Source organism: Trachemys scripta, chromosome 22 (genome assembly GCF_013100865.1).
Source record: "Trachemys scripta elegans isolate TJP31775 chromosome 22, CAS_Tse_1.0, whole genome shotgun sequence".
NCBI classification, from domain to species: Eukaryota; Metazoa; Chordata; order Testudines; family Emydidae; genus Trachemys; species Trachemys scripta.
This window is the reverse complement of record NC_048319.1, coordinates 1,649,872-1,669,452: the sequence shown is the minus strand read 5'-3', so window position 1 is coordinate 1,669,452 and position 19,581 is coordinate 1,649,872. Positions and strand designations below refer to the sequence as shown.

Below are 19,581 nucleotides of genomic sequence, written 5' to 3'. Positions count from 1 at the left end.
CCCCCCCCCCCCCCCCCCCCACTGAGAGGCATAGACGTGTCTGCTGCTTTTCCCTTCCGGGCTGGGCAACACCCCCCCCAGCTCACCCCCCCACCCCCGCGGATACTTCACCTCCTGGGCTGGGCATGATGGGGGTTCCGGGGGGGCCGCCGCCTCCTGGAGGGCCCTGCAGGAGAAGAGCAAAAGGCCCAGGAGCTGTTTGAACCTCGGCCCCAGGCAGAATCCCCCCAACCTCCCAGCGCCCGGCCGGCACAATCTGCCCCCAAGGGGCAGGGCCTGTGTGCTGGGGGCACTCAGCACGGGGCTGTGGGGCAGAGCACCTCCCTGCCCCCTTGCGGCTGCGGTACTCACCACGTAGCTCCCGGGTGACGAGGAGGAGTACGCGATCTGTGGAAGGACAAGAGGGGACGAGTCAGCACCGAGCGCATGGGGAGCGTCTCTGGCTGCGCGCTCCCTGTGCATCGTGCCCGGCCCCATGCCCCCCCGTGCATCGTGCCCGGCCCCGTGCCCCCCCGTGCATTGTGCCTGGTCATGCCCCCCTCCCCCCCTGTGCACCACACAGCCCCATGCCCACCCCCCTCCTCGCCCTCCAGGACTCACGGAGTTGGTGTTGGGGTTTGGCCACGGCGCTCGCCCTCCTGGGCCCCTGAAACACAAACAGGCCTGAGGTTGGCACTTCCCCAGGGTCCCTGTACACCCCCCCACCCTCCCACTGCTGCGTGCACCCTGTCCTGCGGGGGGCGCCCCTGCACTGGGGATGGGGCAGGGTGGCACGGGGCAGCTGGGACACTTGGATGATTTTGGGGGGGAGTGCCCAGTTTTCTCACCAGCCATGGACTCCCCCAGACCGGCCAGGCCAGCCAGCCATCACCCCTCCCCCGAAACCTGCCCACCCACCCCCAGATCTGTGTGTCTGTCCCGGGTATCTGACGGCGCTGGGACAGCCTGGACACCTGCCAACTGCTCTGGCTCCGCTGGGCAGGGCGGGGGGGGGCGCCAGGGGCCACTGCCAGGCGCGAGGCTGCAGGCCCCAGACCATGGCTTGGAGCAGACGGGCGGCATGCGGCTCGGCTGGGAGCTCTGCCCAGTGCCTGGGAGCCCATCTGCAATGCCTGGCGCAGGGCATGGCCCCCAGTGGCCCAGGAGTCCCCGGCCCACCCTGCAGGCACTGGGCTGGCTCTGTGCCCCTCCCTGTGGGTTGTGGGGGGCAGGAAGGTGTGGCTGGGGCATACGGGGAGGAGAGGTGCCTTACATGTTCATGGTGGGCATGCCGGGGCCGCCCAGCGAGTTGGGTGGGGGCCGCATCCCGCTGCCGTAGTTCTGCAAGAGAGGAGCAGGCGCGAGCTGAGCGTGTGGCGGGCGGAGACGGGCGCAACCTCTGAGGAGCTGCATTAGCCCAGTCATACAGAACCCAGGAGTCCGGGCTCCAGCCCCTCCCCCTACACCCACTCCCCTCCCAGAGCCAGAGAGAGAACTAGGAGTCCTGGCTCCAGCCCCAACCCCCACAACCCACTCCCCTCCCAGAATCAGAGAGAGAACCCAGGCATCCTGGCTCCCAGACCTGTGCCCATGCTGCCCCCATCTCCTCCCCTCCCCACCGGGATGCTGCTGTGGGCCCACCAGCCGTTCCCATCGGTCCCGGATCACAGCACGGCACAGCAGGGCTTGGCCAGGACCCCGCGGGGGTGCCAGATCAAAGGCACACCGGGAAACACCCACCTGAGGAGCCATCCCCGCCATGCCTCGCGGGGGGTTCATCCGCTGCATCGGGCCCCCCATATTCGGATGCCCTGTGCAAAGGGAGAGGGGAAGGTGAACAAGGCAGCAAGGCACAAGCTCCCCTAAACCCCAATTTCTGGGGCATGGCTCCCTGAACCCCACAAACCCCCACTCCCAGAGCTCTGTTCCCCCAACCTCCCTCAACCCCCCACTTCCAGGGCATGGCTCCCTGAACCCCCTATGCTCAGAGCTCTGATCCCCCGACCTCCCTCAACCCCCCACTTCTGGGGCATGGCTCCCTGAACCCCCCAACCCCCCCATGCTCAGAGCTCTGCTTCTCCGACCTGCCACAACCCCACTTCCAGGGCATGGCTCCCTGCCCCCCCCCCACTCCCATGGGGCTCTGCTCCCCCCAGGGAGCTCTCAGCACTGAGAGGGGACTCCCAATGAGGGGTCATAATCCCAAAGTGCCCTCCCAGCGCAAGGCCTCATCCTTCCCCACAGAGATGGGGGGGGGCTGCTCCTGGGCTAGGCTGTGAGGGGCTTCTCCTCCCCTCCTGGGGGCTCCTGTCTCTTCGCAGTGAAGGGTCCCCTCTTGGGGGAGGGGCTGCTCCCAGCTGGGGCCCTTGTCTCCTCCCTGGCGGCTGACCCACTCATGTCCCGCTGGTGCCCCAGAGCTGGGGGCCGACAGGGCTTGAGGTGGCTATAGGGAGAGGGGGGAGCAGACCGGAGATCCCATGGCGGGGAGGGGCCACGCGGGTGGAATGACTCACCCTGTGATCTCGTGCTGGGGTCCATGGTGTTGGGCAGCAGCGGCTGGGAACCCGGGACCCCCACAGGCGGCTGCGGGAACAGAAGGGCCGTGAGCCTGGAGCTGCAGCCATCAGGAGGGAAAGGCATGGACTGGGCTCCCCCAGGGAAGGAGCACCCCCACCTCCCAGGGAAATGGCACAGATCGCCCCCCCCCCCCACTCCACCCTGGGGAAGGAACACAGACTGACCCCCTCCCTCCACCCTGGGGAAGGAGCACAGACCGACACTACCTCCCCCCTCCACCCTGGGAAGGAGCACAGACCGACCCTCCCACACACACTCCACCCTGGGGAAGGAGACTGACTGAGGCCCCCCATACCTAGGGCTCCACTCCATGACCCACTGCCTGAAGAGACTGGGCAGGGAGCTGGCCTGGACATGGGGCGACCCGCCCTGGGAGGGCCCCAGCTCTCAGGCCCCCAGGGCGTCTCACCTGGTTTGGCATGCGGAGCGAAGGCCGGGGGCCGCCGGGGTAGCGAGGGGACATGAAAGGCTGCAAGAGACAGAGCAGGGGGGCAGGTGAGAGCACATCCCCAGAGCCCTGCCAGGGCGGGGCACGAGAACGGAGCCCCCGGGGCCGGGGCAGGGCGGCCTGAGCTGGGAGCTTGCCCACTGCTCAGAGGGGTCTAATGGCAGGCAGTGATGCGTGGCCCGGCTAGAGGCTGCAAGGCAGGAACCCATGCGTCCAGGCCCAGCCAGACCGGTTGCACCCAGCATTCCCCGTCCCGCGGCCCTGGGTAAGCGAGAGGTTTGGTGCCCGCAGGGGACGGGGCAGAGGTAGGGTCTTACTGCACCCCTCAGCTCCTCACCCGAGGGGGCTCTCAGCGCTTTGCCGGGGGGCCCCGTATCACTAGCAGTGTCCCATTTGGCAATGGGGAAACTGAGGCAGTGACTTGCCCAATGGCAGGGTTCCCAACCGCCCGGCCTGTGCCTCCCGCCCGGAGCCATCTGGCCTCGTTGTGGGACTGCTGTTCCTGGCGTCGCTGCGTTGACACAATGGACACAAGCGGGTTTGCCCTGAAGCTGGTGTTACGGCTGCTGTCCTGGCCTCTCTGCTTCTGCCCCCGGGGTTTGCATTTCAGCGGCGCTCCCAGGCTTGCTCGGAGGCGTCTCCCAGCAGCAGCCCCCCAGGCACTGGGCAGAACCTACGTGATAGGGCTGGGAGCTGCCCGCGCTGCCATGGCCTCGCAGAGGCCCATGCACCCAGGCTGGCACCCACCAGCCAGCCCCCCAGCTGTCCCGCAGGGACTGTCCCTTCCCCCCCCCCAGGGCAGGACTCTCCCCAGTCCCCGTGAAGCAGAGCCCAGGGGGGCCGGAGGGACCCAGCGCCTCTGGAGTGGATGGATCCTAAGGGCTGAGGCGTCCTGTTCCCTGAGTGAGAGCTGGGCTCCCCCACAGTGGTGCCCAGGCAAGCCCCTGCCCTGCTGCCCCCCAATTTACCCCATTGGTCCCTCCCAGCTGCAAGGGTCTCCCCACATCACTCGCCCCCAGCCCCTCCCTCACAGCGACGGACACCCGGATCGTGCAAGGGCCAGGGGCCTTGTGTTGTGCACAGACGCTGGCACTGGCTTCGGTGGGGCCTGGGGGCTGCATGGCCCAGCCCTTCTGCACGGCTGCCCCCCCATGCCAGGCCCCAGCCTGGCTCCCTGCAGTCAGGCCTGGCTGGGGCAGGTGTCAGCGTGTGAAGGGGCGGGAGGTCCCTGGAGGCCCCTGTCTCCCAGCTGGGGGATGGAGGGTGCCAGGGCAAAGCAGATGATCTGGGGCCTGCTCTGACCCGCTGCGCAGTTCCCACCGGGAGGAGCGGGGTGGGCCGGGCAGCTGCCTGGGGCAGGGCACATGGGAAGCAGAGCTCACTCCCTGCCTGTCCTGGGGGGCTGAGCTGAGCCCGCGCTTGCGGGCGGGGGGAGGGGCCTGAAAATGGGAATCTGCCGGGCACTGGGCACAGCACTGGGCTGTGTGGGGCTGCGTGGAGCGGGGTGCAGACGGGGGGCTGGGGTACACCTGGGGATCTCCACGGGTCTGTGGCAACGTCCGCCCAGCCACCAGGCCGCAGGAGCCCCCAGAGCCTCAGGTGAGCGACCCCACGCAGAGTGGGTGAGTATGCAGGAAGCGGGGGGCAGAGTGGCTTGTGGGGGGGATGCGCACACTGGGGTTGGCAGGCTTCTTCCCCAGGCCCAGCCTATTGGGGGGCGGTGGGCCGGCTCGCTCCAGATGGCCTTACCTGGCTGTGGGGCCCCAGCATGGGGGCGGCGGGGTTGTGGGGCGGAGGCTGTGCGTGCGGTGATGGCTGAGAGCCCGGAGGTCCCTTCAAGAGAAACAAACCACAGAGCGTTACAGGAAGGAGGGGCTGGGCTGAGCCCCCGTCACCCGCTGCCCAGGCTCTGCTGGTGGGTCCCTCTCCCTGGGGACTGCCAACCAGAGACCGCCCCCCCAGTGTACCTGAGCTCCCCGCTCATCTCGGCCTGGCTGCTGCCCTGAGCCGTCCATGCTGAGCCACGGCCATCGCCCCGGGTGGGGGGACATGCCGGGGGAAGGGAGGGTCTGGAACATGTGGGGTGCCTGGCATGTGGGGGGCAGCCCAGGACCTGGGCACTGGGAGTGGGTGTCTCCAGCTGCCGTCGGAGACGCTGGTGCCCCAGCGCTGTGGAGCGGGGCAGAGATGAGGGGAAGCCCCAAACACCGGACAGCCGGACGGCCTCAAGCCGGTCCCCACGTCCACCTGTAGGTGGCAGCAACCCCCCCCCCCGCACCCCTCCACAAATGGGGGCTCGGCACACCGGGCGTGGCTGGGCAGGGGCAGCCGCGGAGCAGCACTCAAGGGGGGGCCGCTTGTCCCCAGGCGTGAGGGGCAGGAGAAAAGCTCCACCTGGCAGGGCTGAATATTGGCAGTGCCAGGCGACTCCTGGGGCTGTGGGCACCCGTCTGTGTTCCCAGGAGACTGTCCCTGCAGGGGAAGGTGCGGTCACCCCAGGTCCCCTAGAATGCTGCCCTGCCATGGGGAGGTGAGGAGCCGCAGACTACCCTCGGATCCTGCCTGGCACAGACTCAAGGCGGAGTCAGTGCCCAGCCGGAGCAGGCCAGGGGTTCGTGCACGGGCAGCGTGGCACAGGCTGCACAGTGGCTCCGCTACCCTGGCCCTTGGAGCCTCTCCCGCCCCCGCCCGTCTACCCAAAGTCCCCAGCATGTTGCCGACAGCCAGCGCATCGGTGCTGTGCCCGCAGCCACGGAGATGCAGAGGGGCCCATGTCCCACCCCTGGGCGCTGCGACCCGGCTCTGAGCACAAGGCAGGCGCAGGAGGGATCAGGCTCCCGTCTCCTCCTCGGGGCGGCAGTGGTGGGACTGGCATGAGGCCGCGGCGGAGCCAGCGAGCCCATCCCCGCACGGCAGTGCCGCTGGCCCGTATTTAACACTCAGCCTCCCAGGGCTCCCGGCCTAATGGGGACCATATGGCATCGGCAGCGCGGCAATACTGAGCCGGCTCCCGCTGGGCGGGCTCAGCCAATCCGGACGTGGGCGCCGCGCGGGGCTAAACGATGCAATTAATAAAATCATTTTCTATCCAGCTAAGGAGATAACGACTTGGCACAGCAGTGCCTCCCGTTCAGCACCGGCAGTGCCCTGGCAGGCCGGCAGGGGACGGCCAAGGAGGCACGTGGCTGGCTCGACACTAGGGGGCAGCGTCTCCCCACACATCTCTTCCCGTCCACCCCACCACGGCTCTCAGCTGCGCAGCGAAGCCACTTGGGCCCCAAGGGCTTGAGCCCAGAGCAGAGCAGCTGCCAACGCCGACGCCCGCAGCAGTGCCCACACCCCAATCCCTGGCTGCCCCTGCACCACTCCGTGCAACCCCCCTCGTGCACACACCGATCCTGTGTGCCCCCCCCTGCACATGCACACCTGCACACACACCCTCCCCCTGCACACGCACTCCTGCACACACCCCAGGCACCCTCCCCATGCACACACCGACCCTGTGCACCCCCCCGTCGTGCACACACACTCCTGCACACACCCCACCCCTGTCGTGCACACACTGACCCTGTGCACACACCCCCATTGTGCACACACACTCCTGCACACACACCCTCCCCATGCACACGCACTCCTGCACACACCCCAGGCACCCTCCCCGTGCACACACCAACCCTGTGCACCCCACCCCCGTTGTGCACACACACTCCTGCACGCACACTCCAGGCACCCTCTCTGTGCACCCCCTCCGTGCACACACACTCTTGCACGTACACCCTCCCTGCAAACACACCCTCCCTGAGCACACACCAACCCTGTGCGCCCCCCCCGTGCACATGCACTCCTGCACACACACCCCAGGCACCCTCCCTGTGCACCCCCCCGGTGCACACGCGCTCCTGAACACACACCCTTCCCACGCACACACACTCCTGCACACATCCCAGGCACCCTCCCCGTGCACACACCGACCCTGTGCACCCCCCAGCTGCATCTTCCTCCGTGCCCATGGCATCAGCTCCCCTCCCCGGCTCCACCTCCTCTGCCCTCCATGTCTCTAGCAGCTCCACCAGCCTGGCCAGAACCTGCCCGTCCTCCACTCCCAGGGGGCGGGTGAGCCTGAAGCCGACCCTGTGTCCTGACAGTGCCCATAGCACGTGCCAGCCCCACACTCAGCACCTTGGCCTGGGCCCCCTTGGCGGTGCAGCTGGGCACACAGCTCTGATTGCCAGGTGCACAGGCCACGTTCTCTCCACTGCGGGAGCAGCCCGTTCCTGTGCACGGGGGGGCGCTGGCCACAGAGCAGCAGGGCCCTTGTCCCTCAGCACCAGTTCACACCTCTCTGGGTGGCCAGGCAGCTCCCAACTGGAGGCCCAGCAGCCAGGCTTAGGACATGGCGGGGGCGGGGGGGGGGGGGCTGCTGCTTTCAACTCTCCCCTCACCCCTGCAACGTAGCAGGGCCCCCGTGGGAACAGGCAGCCCTCGGGAGCAGTAGACTCTGACGCTTGCTTTGGGCACTGGGACAGCCCTTGGCTGGCAGCAGGCCTTGGCACGGCTGGAGGTGCCCGGGGGAGGGACAATGGTGCCAGCTATGCCCCAGGACTGCAGCGACCCAGCAGAGTCCCCAGCAGCAAGGCCAGGGCAGAGCTGGCAAGGAGCCCATGGGGTCCCCCTTGGCAGGGCAGAGCTGTGGAGGACCGGCTGGGACTCAGAGCGCAGGGCGCGGGCTCCCAGGGGTTACATGACCCCAAGGGAAAGGACTGGGGCTGCCCTCATCCTCCACGGGGAATTCCTGTGGGGACCCCACACCCCCGGGCACCTTGTCTCCTGGGTGTTTGCTGCTTCCCACGGCGCAACACGAGGCCGCGATGCCCCACAGCGCGCCACGCAATCTGCATGGAATGGGGCCCCCAGCCGGCCGTGCAGTGGGGCTGGGTACCTGAAAGAAACCGGGTGGCATGGGTCCTCCTGGCATGCCGTCGTTCGGGGGCATGTTCCCCATCACGGGGCTGGGGGCCGCCGCGGCACTCTGCGGAGAAAGGGCAAAAGGCAAAGGTCATCCCGAGGGGTTACATGCTGTCCAAGGTCGGGGAGGGGAGTCTGGGAAGGTGGGAGTCAGCTCACCCCCCCCCCCCCCCCCCGCGTCCCCCTGGGAACATGCTGCGCCCCCCACTGCCCAGCCCCGCTCCCAGCCCAGGAAGGGGGGCAGCCTCCAGGTAGCTGCAGTGAGGGGTCAGAAACCCTGGCAGGGAGAGGCTTCTCCATGTGGGTCAGCCTGTATTGAGTATTGGGGGCCCCTCCAATACCCCATGCATGCCCCTCCCTCAGCACCCCACACATGTCCCCCCCCACTCCCCATGGCTGTGCTGAGCCCCTCCCCCACTCCTTGGCGCTGGTTCTCATAGGGCAGCGGTTGAATTTGGGGTTTGGGGGGAGCCTCCCCACACATGCTCCCTCAGTTACCCCCCAGAGGCTGTGCTGCTGAACATGCCCTGCGCTCCCCCCCCTTGCTGCCTAGCCAGACCCCCACAGCTGGCTGGCCAGTGACAGAAACCTCCCACAGGGCTGAGGTGGCAACCTGGCCTAGTTGGATGGCCCAGTCCAGGGAGCCAGGACTCCTGGGTTCTATTCCTGCCACTGACCCTGGGTGGGTCACTGCCCTTCCTGGTACCTCCCCTGTCCATGAGCGTGAGCTCTGGGCCAATGCCCACAGACGCTGCTGAGAGACGTGTGCTCTGCCCTGGCTTGGGGCCCTCTGTGGGGAGCTGGAGGCAAATCTCCTGCCCCTGCCATGGGTCCATCCCTCACCCCAGAGGGGTTCTGCTCCCGGCAGGGAGGGAATTCACCCTGCTGGGGGCAAGGGGCTGTCAGGCCAGACAGGAGGCAGATGTGCTTGGCCGTCAGCAGGGTGGCCACAGGCCTGGCCCCTTGGCGGGATGGCTTGTTTTTGAACAGCCGGGCTGTCAGCCAGGTAAATGAATGATGCGGTGTGCCAGGGAAGGGCTGGGAGCTGTCAATGTGTGGGCTGGGCATGGGGGTGGCACAGAGCGCCAGGGTGACCAGGACCCTGGAGCCAATGCCTCTCTCCTAGGGTGCAGGAGCTCTCGGCACCTGACTGTGCTGCCTGTCTTGGCCAAAGACGCTAACCCGTGTGGATACAGCCGGTGCCAGCCACGCCCGAGGGCAGCACCCCCTCCTGGGGACGGGGGGGAGCTCGGCTTCCTTGGGGCAACAACGCTCAGGCCAGGCCCTGTGGCCCCACAAAGCAGGGAGGAGCCGGGTGTTTGGCCTCAGCCCTGCCCCCAGCAGCTCGGAGGCGGTGGGCCCTTGCTCCCCACCAGGAACAGAGGGCTGGGAATGTGCCCCTGCCCATAGCACAGCCGGCCTAGGAGCCTGCCGCACCCAGCCAAGGTGCCAGACCCTCGGGGAACACCCCTCCTCCCAGCTCGCTGGCTCCAGGCACTCGGCGAGGCTCAGAGCCACCACCAGCAAACAAACTCAATTAGGCTCAGCCCGGTGCCCGCTTGTTACCGCGGCTGCAGATTACCCCTCGGCTCCGGTCACCATGGTCCCCGTGTGCTAATTACGGCCCCTGCCCCAGGTCAGCTCCCCCAACTGCCCTCATTACAGGTGGCACCAGGGGCGCTGGCCCCGGCACGGCTGACAGTCAAGGCAGCTGGGGCTGCGCTCATGGCCAACGTGCAGCTAATTGGATGAAATTAACGGCACTAATTAGCGAGGCATCAGGACTGGGGAACAAACCATCCCTCAGGGCTGGGTGGAGCTGGCCCAGGGGGTCCCCACCCAGCACCGACCAAAGCAGGGGGCATGTGCCCAGGCCTCAGCTCCCTGCCAATGCCCCTCGGTCCCGACCCGCAGCCGCTCTGCTCTGCCAGCGCGGCTCCCTCCCAGCAGGAGGGCGAGTGCACCTCTCCAGGGAGCAGGTGGGGGGCTCCCTGCAGCTGCTTTCTGCTCCAAGATCCCCCCCACCTGCCCCCTCCATGCACCAGGAGTGGACGCCCTTAGTAGAGACCAAGGGAGCTCCAGACTAAGCACCCCCCCCCCCAAGGCCAAACCTGGCCTGCACCTCGCTAGTCTGCAATGGGGCAGCGCAGTCCATGGACGCTATGGGGCCCAGCACGCTGGGGCCCACTGGCCAGGGCACAGCCGCCCAGGAGCCAGTGAGCGAGCGCCTCCTTGCCCCCCGACTGTCCAGCCAGGACACATCTCAGTACAAGAGAGACAGAAATAGGTGGAGAATCCAGCCAGAGGTGCTTCCCCCCCCCTCGGCAGAGCCCCCACCCCTGCCCGGGGAGTCAGAGACAGGCCACCTGTGGGGCGGGGCGCTGCAGGCCTGGGCTGGGCTGTGGGGCAGGCCTGCGTGGGTGTGCTGTGTGCAGGGGGCACACGGGCCCCGCAGCCCGCGCCCGTCCGAGGGGAGCTATTAAAGCCAAGGAATGCGCTGGCTTTCCGGCTCGGCCCCTCACTGCTCGGCCACAAATGGTTTCAATTTGAAAGGGAGGCGGCTGCTTTCTGCACCTCCATGGCCGTGCTGGGGAAGGGGCCTGCAAAGGGGCTGGGGGGCCCCGCTCCATGGGGCTGGCTGAGACACTGCCAAATCCAGGGCTCCGTGCAATCTCCCCTCCTCCTCCTGATCCTGTCGTCTCCTTCTGCCCCCTGCGCTGGGACCACCCCCCTCCATCAGCCCGGGGATCTTCCCTTCCATAAGGCCCCCTGCCCCCGAGCCGCCCTCCCCTCTTTTGCCTGGACAGGGCCTGCCCCGACTGGAACTCTAGGAGTTGCCCCCAGCCGGCCCTACCATGGCCTGGCAGACCCCCTCCTTTGCCCCTGGGGACACAGCCCAGGCGGGGCGGGATGGCGGCGAACAGGAGGGATGGGTCAGAGGGAGCGGGTGACACCCGGGCACAGCGCAGAGGCAGCGTCTCTGCCCACACGGACAGTGGGAAGGAGCTGAGCAGCCTGGCTCTCCTGCCCGGCATGGGGGGCCCAGCGTCCCCCCCCCACAGCAGCTGTGAACATCCCGGAATCCCAACAGCAGCATCTGCCCGCTTGGCCCCGGGGCAGACGGCAAACGTGGTGCAGGGCGGGGCCAGGGCCTCCGGACAGGACAGACAGACCAACCAGCAGTGAGGGACGCACACAGGCTGCCCTGCCCTGGAGCAAAGCATGTCCAGTTGTGGTGAAAGGAGCCGGGGCTGGCCCGGTAGCGAGCGGGACGGGCACACTCGTTACCAGCACTAGAAACAGCCAGGCCACAGAGCCCAGATGCCCCATCCCCTCCCAGGGCCCTGTTAGAGCCAGGTTGGGCACACCGGCTGGTCCTGCTCTGGGGAACCAGTCTAGCCATCCCGAGAGCACAGCTATTCTCTCCCCCGCAGCCCTTTGAGCATGACTCACCCAAGGCCAGGGTGTCCCCCCCCCCCCCGGCAAGCCCTGGGGGAGGCTGCAGCGCTGGCTCAGGGGCACAGCGTCTGGCCCTCACCCTTGCATCAGGCCAGTTTCCCTCCCTCCCTCCCCACATCCCTTTTACAGCTCAGCGTGGCTGCACAGAGCGGTGACCCCCTGAGGGACACCCTGGGGGGGCTGGCACAGGGTGTTAGCACTCGCCTGTCTCACTGCTGAGCCTGGCAGGCCCCTGTGCCCCACATGCATTCCTCCTCCCCCCCTGCCGCGGCAGACCCATCATGTACTGGTCCGGGAATGACCAGCCCTAGAGACCCCCAGCTGGCGCCACCGGCGGGGAATTTCAGCCACCTTCTGCAGATAGAGGGCCAGGCTACCGGGGAGAGAACACGGGACATACAGTCCCACAGCCCAGCCGCATGGCAAGCCGAGGGTTAATACTAGCCCCCCTCCACCACCCCCAGGCGATTAACAGAGTCAGGGGCCTCACCACCCTACAGGAAAGAAGATTTGGTTCTAAGCAAGACTGGCTTGGGGGTGGTGAGGGAGATTCAGTGGGACACGGGGCCTTTCCCCTCTAGGGGTGCCAGCTCTGTGCCAGCCCCATGGCAGAGGACTGGCTGGCTGGGGGGGGGAGAATGGGGGCTCTCCCCTCTAGGCATTGCCCGTTTGGAACCAGAACGGATCAGTAGCCCCCCAGACCCATTCCCTTCTGAACGCAGATGGACTCACCGGCGCTAGTATCCTCTGGTGCCTGGTGGTGGGGCCCTTCCAGACTAGGGGGTGGCTCCACGCTGCTGCCCCTGGGATCTACTATGGGGAAGACGCGTCCCCAGGGCTATCAATGCAAGCCCGGGCCTCGCAGTGCCAGGCCCCCCGCCCCCCTGTGGTGGCTGTATTTATCGTGGGAAGCCCTTGCTGAGCATATGGGGGGAGGGGGCCCGTTAGCTGCCCCCCTGTTCCCCAGGCTGCACCCTCCCACTGGGCGCAGATAGTGATCTCAGCCCCGTGCCCACCGGCTGCTTGACACACCGTCCCCGGCTCTTTCCACAGGTGCCATGTTCCAATGCCTGCCCAAGGGACCAGACCCTCCGTGTCCAGCCCGTTCAACCCTGGGTGCCCCAAAGGGACCCACCTCCGCTTGCTGGCTCATGCCCCATCCCCAAACCCCCAGGCTCCTGCCAGAACATGCTGGCCAGAGGCACTGTGACGTCACAGGCTGGTGTGACATCAGAAGACCGCTCCCAGTGATGTCACAACGGCCCAGCTGGAGGGCTCTGCCCAGCCTCCTAGAGCAGCTGGGTATTTTTACCCCTCTGCTCGCGGGCATCTCCCTGCCATCCACAGCAGCAGAGCCGCCTGGCGCTCCGGGATCGGGCTGGCTAGCGATGGGCAGCTCTGTGCGTGCACCCTCCAGCCCCTCACATGGCGTGTGCTCCGCTAGCCCCCACAGCCGCCCCCACCTGACAGAGCCCAGCGGCTCCTCTCAGGAGCCAGTGACTCATTTACATGAAATATGACTAATCCCTTCCGTGACAGATGTCCCCAATTGAGCAAGCGGGCGCTGCACACAGCCGGGCTTGCTGGAAACACTCCTTCCATCACGCTTAAATGGAGAGGCGACGCCGGCCGCCCGCCTGGGCACGGCCCCACAGCTCAGCAGCCCCAGGGCTGGCCAGCTGCAGGCTCCTGGCAGGGGAGATGCAGGGAGGGGTGGGGGCACCATGCCCACGTGGTCCTGTCGGGCAGCCCCCTCCCCACTGGGTCGGCAGGGATCCGGCGAGCGCTGGCATGGACGGCAGAGATAAGGAGGCCGTGTGGGCGGGTGGGTTGCTCACTCACTAATTCCCTGCCAAGTGACGACATGCGACACAATCACAACTGGGGCAGGAATAGACTGACAGCTGCGCCCCCCCCCCCCCACGCAGAGCCAGAGCCCGGCTCCTTCTCTCCTCTCTGGCTGAACCCCCACCCCTGCCCTGGCTGTGTGTCACCACGGGGCGGGTGCAGGCTGGGGGACAGAGGAGCACCGAGACGCAGGACAAATCAAATACAGGGGTTCTCTTGGCAGGCTGTTTGCAATGGGGGGGGGTTGGTGGACGCGTCTGGGCGCCGCCGTGATGGCCGGGTGGTGCCAGGCACTTTCTCAGATGCAGCGAGAGCTCCTCCTGGGGAGCTGGTGGGGCTGGGCAGGTTCCTCGGGGTCTCCGAGGGCCGAGCCCCCCATGACCAGCCCACTCCCGTTAGCATGCAGTGGAGTTGCTTGGGCTGGCCACCAGAGGGAGCGGAGAGGCAAGCGGGCACTTGGCTCCTAGTGACCCCTCTGAGCCAGCAGCCACAGAAAAGCCTGAGTGCACTAAGGTGCCGTGTGTGAGCAGCCCCTGGGGACCCGCCAGCAAGGAGAGGTGGCATCGGAACAGACTTCCTGGCAGCCCCTGGACTGTGGGGCCTGGGCAGAGGCACCCAGTCCCGCCGCACCTCGCACCCCAGGGCTCAGCGCACTCTGTGACACAAGCTCCCCACCACCCAGGAGGGGAATATCACCCCCCCGGTGGGGAAACTGAGGCACAGACTCACTGCCACTCCACAGAGCTAGGGATGTGATTCCCAGTGCTCATTGCCAGATGGTTCACATGCCCTCCCCACTGTGCATGGGCACCCAGGGGGCCACGCTGCCCGAGGGCACTTGGCTACCACCACCACAATCCCCTCCACTGGCTGGCTCTCCTGTGAACCGGCCCAAGGAGGCGAGTGCTGGGGCTTAGAGGAACCATGTGCAGCATCTGCTGCCAACCTGCAGCCCGGGGAGCCAAGGCCCCGTGGGACTCCCATCCAGCCAGTCCCACATGCGGAGCCTCATGCCATCCGCTCCCACCAGACGCTGTGGGGCACGGCAGGATTCTGGGAGGCAGCGGCAGCCCCAGCAGGGACATGTTACCCAGGGCAGAGCACTGGGCAATGCTGCATCCCTGAGTCGGCATCACGGGTCATGCCCACCCTCTCCCCCGTGAAGCCACACAGGTCATAGGCAGCGGGAAGCCCCCCCCGCCAGGCCCCGGGGCCCTGATGCCCTGTCTCCGTGGGCCAGGGGCTTGGCCCAGGCAACCTCTCTGCTCCAGGGGGAGCGAGCGAGCGCTAGGGCCCTGCAGCTGGCCGAGCAGACACGGTTATGGCCCCCTGCCTCATTTATCAGCTGCAGGATCAGAGCAGGCTGGGCCCAGCTGAACTCACTTTACAGCCATGCACAAATCATTTGCAAGACAATGGAGAGTCTGTGCAGGCAGCCAAAACCAACAGCGCCGGAGGCGAGGCAGCCGAGCGGCACCCCATGAAACCGGCCTCCCCAACGCCAGCCGCGCAAATCCCCCCCCCCCCGCCATTCCACCCGCACTCGTTAACCCCCTCGCCGCCTGGCCACCTGCACCCGCCTCACGCAGCCCTTTGTCTAGGGCTGGCCGCAGCCTGGCCCCGCTTCGCCCCAACAGGCACCCCACCTCCAGCCACACTGCCACCGGACTGGCTCCCAGCCCCGGGAGGCTGGCAAATACCCCTAGACGCACACCCCAATTCCAGGCCTCCCCAAGGGCCCCCCATCGCAAGCCAGCTGCCGTCTCCCCTCGGGGTTCCCCGCATCGCTGCAGCTGCTCTCCTCACCGCAGCTCAGGGCACACACGCGTGTTATCGCAGGGGCACTGGTAAGCGCAGGGCTGGTAGGGTCAGGGCGCTGGGCTGGGTAGTGGGCACCCCGGCACAGGAGGGCTGCTGGAATATGTCCCCTTGAAAGCACTGGGGCAACTCAAGAATCAAGAGAGCCAGTGCAAGGATCTCGAAGAGGGAGCTGGCACCCCTGCCCCCAGCTTGGGCAGTGACCATGCCGCTGCAGGCCAGGGACCATGCCGCTGCAGGCCAGGCCCAGAGCCCCAGGGATGCCAGGGCAGTGCCGGGAGCAGGGGAGGAGCCATCACAGGGAGGGGGGAGCTAACTATGGCAGCAGAATGGCCAGGAGAGCTGCTGGCGCTGGGGCTCGCTCCCAGCTGTGGTCTTGAGTCATCCCACAGACGGTACAGACTGGGACTTGGCGTTCCCATCCTGCCAGCGTCCCCCTGGCCACCAACAGCCAGCTGCTGCCCATGGCCCTGCTGAGAAGCCAACTCAGGCAGCAGGGTGAGGGGTGCCAGCTGGACAGACCCCAGCGGGGCCAAGGTGGGGGGGACACAAGGGCAGCGGGAAAGCCCATGTGGGGGCAGGGGACAATGTCCATCAGGGCGGTGAGTCCTGAGGATGCCTGGCGTGAGCACGGACAGGGCAGCCTGGAGAGAGTTAAAGCTGGAGGTGTCCGTGCAGCGGAGCAGCGTCTGCAGCAGGGTCGCTAGGAGCTGCCCATAGAACATGTGGGGTCCAGGAGATTCCTGGCCTCGGCCCACGGTTCCAAGGCAGGGCTGGGGCGTGTAGGGGGGAACGATGAAGGAGTTGGAGGGGCAGTGCGGGCTGACAGTGCCCAGGAGTGTGTGTGAAAGAGCAGGGCAAGCGCCCAGCGCCCCAACAGAGGAGGCACCCAAGGGAACCTGGCACCACAGGTTGGAAGCCTCCTTGAGCTCTCCATGCAGGTGCCAGGCCCCACACGGCCCCTGAGCCACCGCCAGGCCCCACGCATCTCCTGAGCTGGCGCTAGGCCCCACACGCCCTCTGAGCAGGGTGTGGTGAGTTGGGACATGGCTGGTTCTGGTCAGCGCTGAAGAAGGGGTCAGGCCAGCTGCCCCCAATCTGAGCTCCTGGGGACGTCACCCAGCCCAACTCCACGGGGCGGCTGGCCATGGGCTCTGGGGCCAATCCCACACCGGTTGGTTGGGCACTGCCGCAGAGGCAGTGATAAGAAAGGCGGGTGAGGGGCTGCCCAGGGCTGGGGAAGTGGGGCTGGGGACCCCCCCAGCGCTGTCAATCACAGCCCCGCTCCAGGCCTGGAGATGCAAAGCAGGTGTTGCCATGGCAACAGGTTGGGGAGTCTCTGCATCAAGGTCACGAAAACCAGCGAGAGAAATGAGAGGGAGAGGGTGGGGGGGGGCGTGCGGGGGAGGGGAAGGAGGGGGTGCTGGGAGAGGCAAGAGACGGGCAGGATGGGAGGCGATGTGCGGGGGAGGGGAGAGCATCCGTGCCAGGGGGAGCACACCAAGGTGGGGGGAGAAGCTGCCAGGGCCTCGAGGCAGGCCCGGTGTGGGGGCACAGGGGTGCGAGCGACGGCAGCGGGGGGGCTCCCAAGGACCCATCAAGCACCCGCCTTCTGCACCGGCTGTCCCAGCAACACCTCCTCCTGCCCCCAGCCTGTCTCCAATCCCCCACCAGCTCTTTCACTTGTCCGCCCCTTTCACTTGGCACGCGCTGGTGCCAGGCTCCGTCACGGGATAGCCAGGAGCTGGGGGTCCCACGCTCAGGGCCGCTGGGCAGCAGGCAGAGGGGTGCGCAGGGTGGCAGGGCCTGAATCCCAGGGGTGTTCCCAGGAAGAGCCGTGGCCGGGGAGCACAGGCACAGCATTGGTGCCCTGCACCAGCCCATTGCAGCCAGCGGCGCCAGGAGGCTGCGGTGATGGGCACTACAGGGAGACACAGGCATTAACAGAGAATAAAGAGTGGGGGGAGGGACTGCCTGGAGCCTGGAGGCAGCCAGTGAGTTCCCCAGGGGTGCAGGATCCCCACGCCCTCTGCCCTGCTCTGATACCACCTGCTGTGGCAGGGAGAAGGGCAGAGACTTGCTGTCTCCACCTCCCCCTGGGAAGAAGCACAAATATCTTAAGTAGCCACTGAGGCCCATAACCATGCACAGGGAGGGAGGGGCATAGCCACATGGGGTGGGGGAGCATGTTTGTGTGTACACACGCGTACACCCTTAGCATGAGAATCCTCCCCCACCTCCCTCATGCCCACCCCCATGGGGGGTGCATTGTTCAGGGATCACAAAAGCAGAGGGGCCAAGGCCCCCCACTGTGCATGCAGCACCCCCGTGTCCTCCCCAGGCTCCAGGGGACAGGCTGCCAGCACAGCTCTCTCTACTCCTGACCCCGCTGTGTCTGTCAGGGTCCTGGAGTGCCCCTCGCTGGAGCTCAGCCCCTGCCAAAGCTCTGTGTCCTCGCCCCCAGGGCACCGCCCCCTGCCTCCACATTGCCCAGCTGTGGGGGCAGTGGACCCTGCCCAGCTCTGAGCGAAGGCGTCAATGCCCGGCCAGCGAATGCCAGCCCAGCGGGGGGTGGGGGGGATAACACAGCGCCTCCCCTCACTGCCCCTCAGACAATCCCTCCCCAGCCAGGGACCTGTCCCCACACGCACACTCAGCCACCCCCCCACTCTGCCCCCCGCGGTCAAGACACTCTCAAGTCCAGCAGAGCGGCTGCTGCCTGTTCCCCGAGATGGGGCACCAGCAAGGGGCAGCGCGCTGCAGAGAACCATCAGCCATTAGGGTTGGATGGGCAGCCCCAGGGTTTGGCTGGCGGCCAAGATGGGCAGCTGGTGCCCGTGCCCCCCAGCTCAGACAGCAGGGTGTTGCCCAGGGTGTGTGTGTCCTAAGCCAGACGCACGTGGTCCTGCCCCTGGTACTTGGGGGGCTGTCAGCGCACACCCCCTGTGGCACGACACCAAATCTCGCTGGCAGGACTCAGCTCCGCTCCCAGCACCAGGCCTGGGTGTCGAGGACCGCCCCACAGACAGGGCCCCAGCCCCGAGGGCCTTTCCCTCACATTCCCAGGCAGGGCACCTCCACCGAGGCTTGGTGGGAGCTTGGGAAGCAAGGTCTGGGGGCCCTGTTCCCCCAGCCCCACAAGTGGGGGGTCTCTCAGCCCTGCTGCTCCAACACCAGACGGGCTAGAACCAGGGAAGGGGCCAAGGGAGCCAATCCAGAGTCAGACCCGGGTCCTGCAGCCAGGTGAGCTCAGTCGCTCCGCCGCTGGCCAGAGAGCGACCCCCATGAGCTCTGGGGCCTGCCCTGGTGCCCACGTGGGCTCCTGGTACCGGCAGGAGGCTGGTCGCTGTGTGCTCCACATACCATCAATTCTCTCCGCTGCCCAAATACCTGCAGCCAAGGAGCTGAGAGAGGCAGCCATGCCACTCAGCTGGCTATCGATCACAGGCCAGGCGTTGGGGGTGAGCTGCGCTGGTGCCAGTCCTGACTCACCCTCGCACGGGGTTGGCACCGGGGCAGTGACCTGTGGGGCTGCGCCCCGACCCCCCATGGATGCACCCCTCTGCTGTGGCTCCCAGCCCCACAATGGCCTCCCTGCTCCCAAAGCACTTTCGCTTTACATATGCAAGGCAGCGCTGCCATGGCAACGGGGCCTGCCTGTGCCGTCTGACCCGAGCGGCGTCGCTGCGCCAGATTCTCATTAACTCCAGCGTGGCAATCAGTTCTGCACAGAGCACACGGATGGGGGGGCCTTTGCTAACAGCAGGACCTGGCTGTGCCGTGGGCCCCTGGCAAGCGGGTTTGCGTGAGCACCACAGAGCTGGCTCTGAGCCCCCCCTGCTCCCCGGGGCTGGAGAGCACATTAACCCCTTCAACACCCCCCCCCATTGCACCCTCACCTGATAAAACACTCAGCACTTGGCAAACCTGCAGCCCCCGCGGCCAGAGGGGAAGGGCAGGGACCCCGGGGGGCTGAACCTAGACACCTGTCCTAGAGAGAGGACAGCCTTGCGGCCAGACAAGGAGACTCAGCCCTGCCCAACGCTACGCAGTGACTCAGGGGCTGAGCGGGAAACAGACCCCAGGAGGCCTGACTCCCCGTCCCTGCCTGTAACCACTAGAACCTACTGCCAGCGAGCGGCTGCTGCGACAGCCTGGCTGCAGGGCACCAACTTCAGGGCAGGGGGCTGCAGCCCCACACAGCCCCCAGCATCTAGGCCTGACCTCTCCCTCCCCTCGCCAGCTACTGACCGAGCAGGGCGTGGGCCATCCAGGGGAGGGGGGGCGGGCTGGGAGATCCAGGGAGTGGGAGATCCAGGGGGAGGGGGAACTGGGCGATCCAGGGGAGGGGGGTTGTGGGGGTGGAAGATCTGGGGGAGGGGGAGCTGGGAGATCCAGGGGAGGGGAGGCTGAAAGATCCAGGGGAGGAGGGTGTGGGGGTGGGAGCCCTGGGGGAGGGGGGCTAGGCAATCCAGGGTTGGGGGGCA

General features: G+C 67.0%; 1 protein-coding gene across 1 annotated transcript in view; it reads right to left on the bottom strand.

Moving 5' to 3' along the window:
- SSBP4 (single stranded DNA binding protein 4) overlaps positions 1–19,581 on the bottom strand; it is a gene marked incomplete in the record, with an annotated part of 46,180 nt that overhangs the window by 2,233 nt on the left and 24,366 nt on the right. Inside the window, 9 exon segments of the mRNA XM_034755360.1 lie at positions 112–166; positions 352–387; positions 601–646; positions 1,253–1,320; positions 1,720–1,790; positions 2,493–2,562; positions 2,966–3,025; positions 4,754–4,837; positions 7,944–8,033. Of these exon segments, the coding sequence (XP_034611251.1) occupies positions 112–166; positions 352–387; positions 601–646; positions 1,253–1,320; positions 1,720–1,790; positions 2,493–2,562; positions 2,966–3,025; positions 4,754–4,837; positions 7,944–8,033 (580 nt within the window).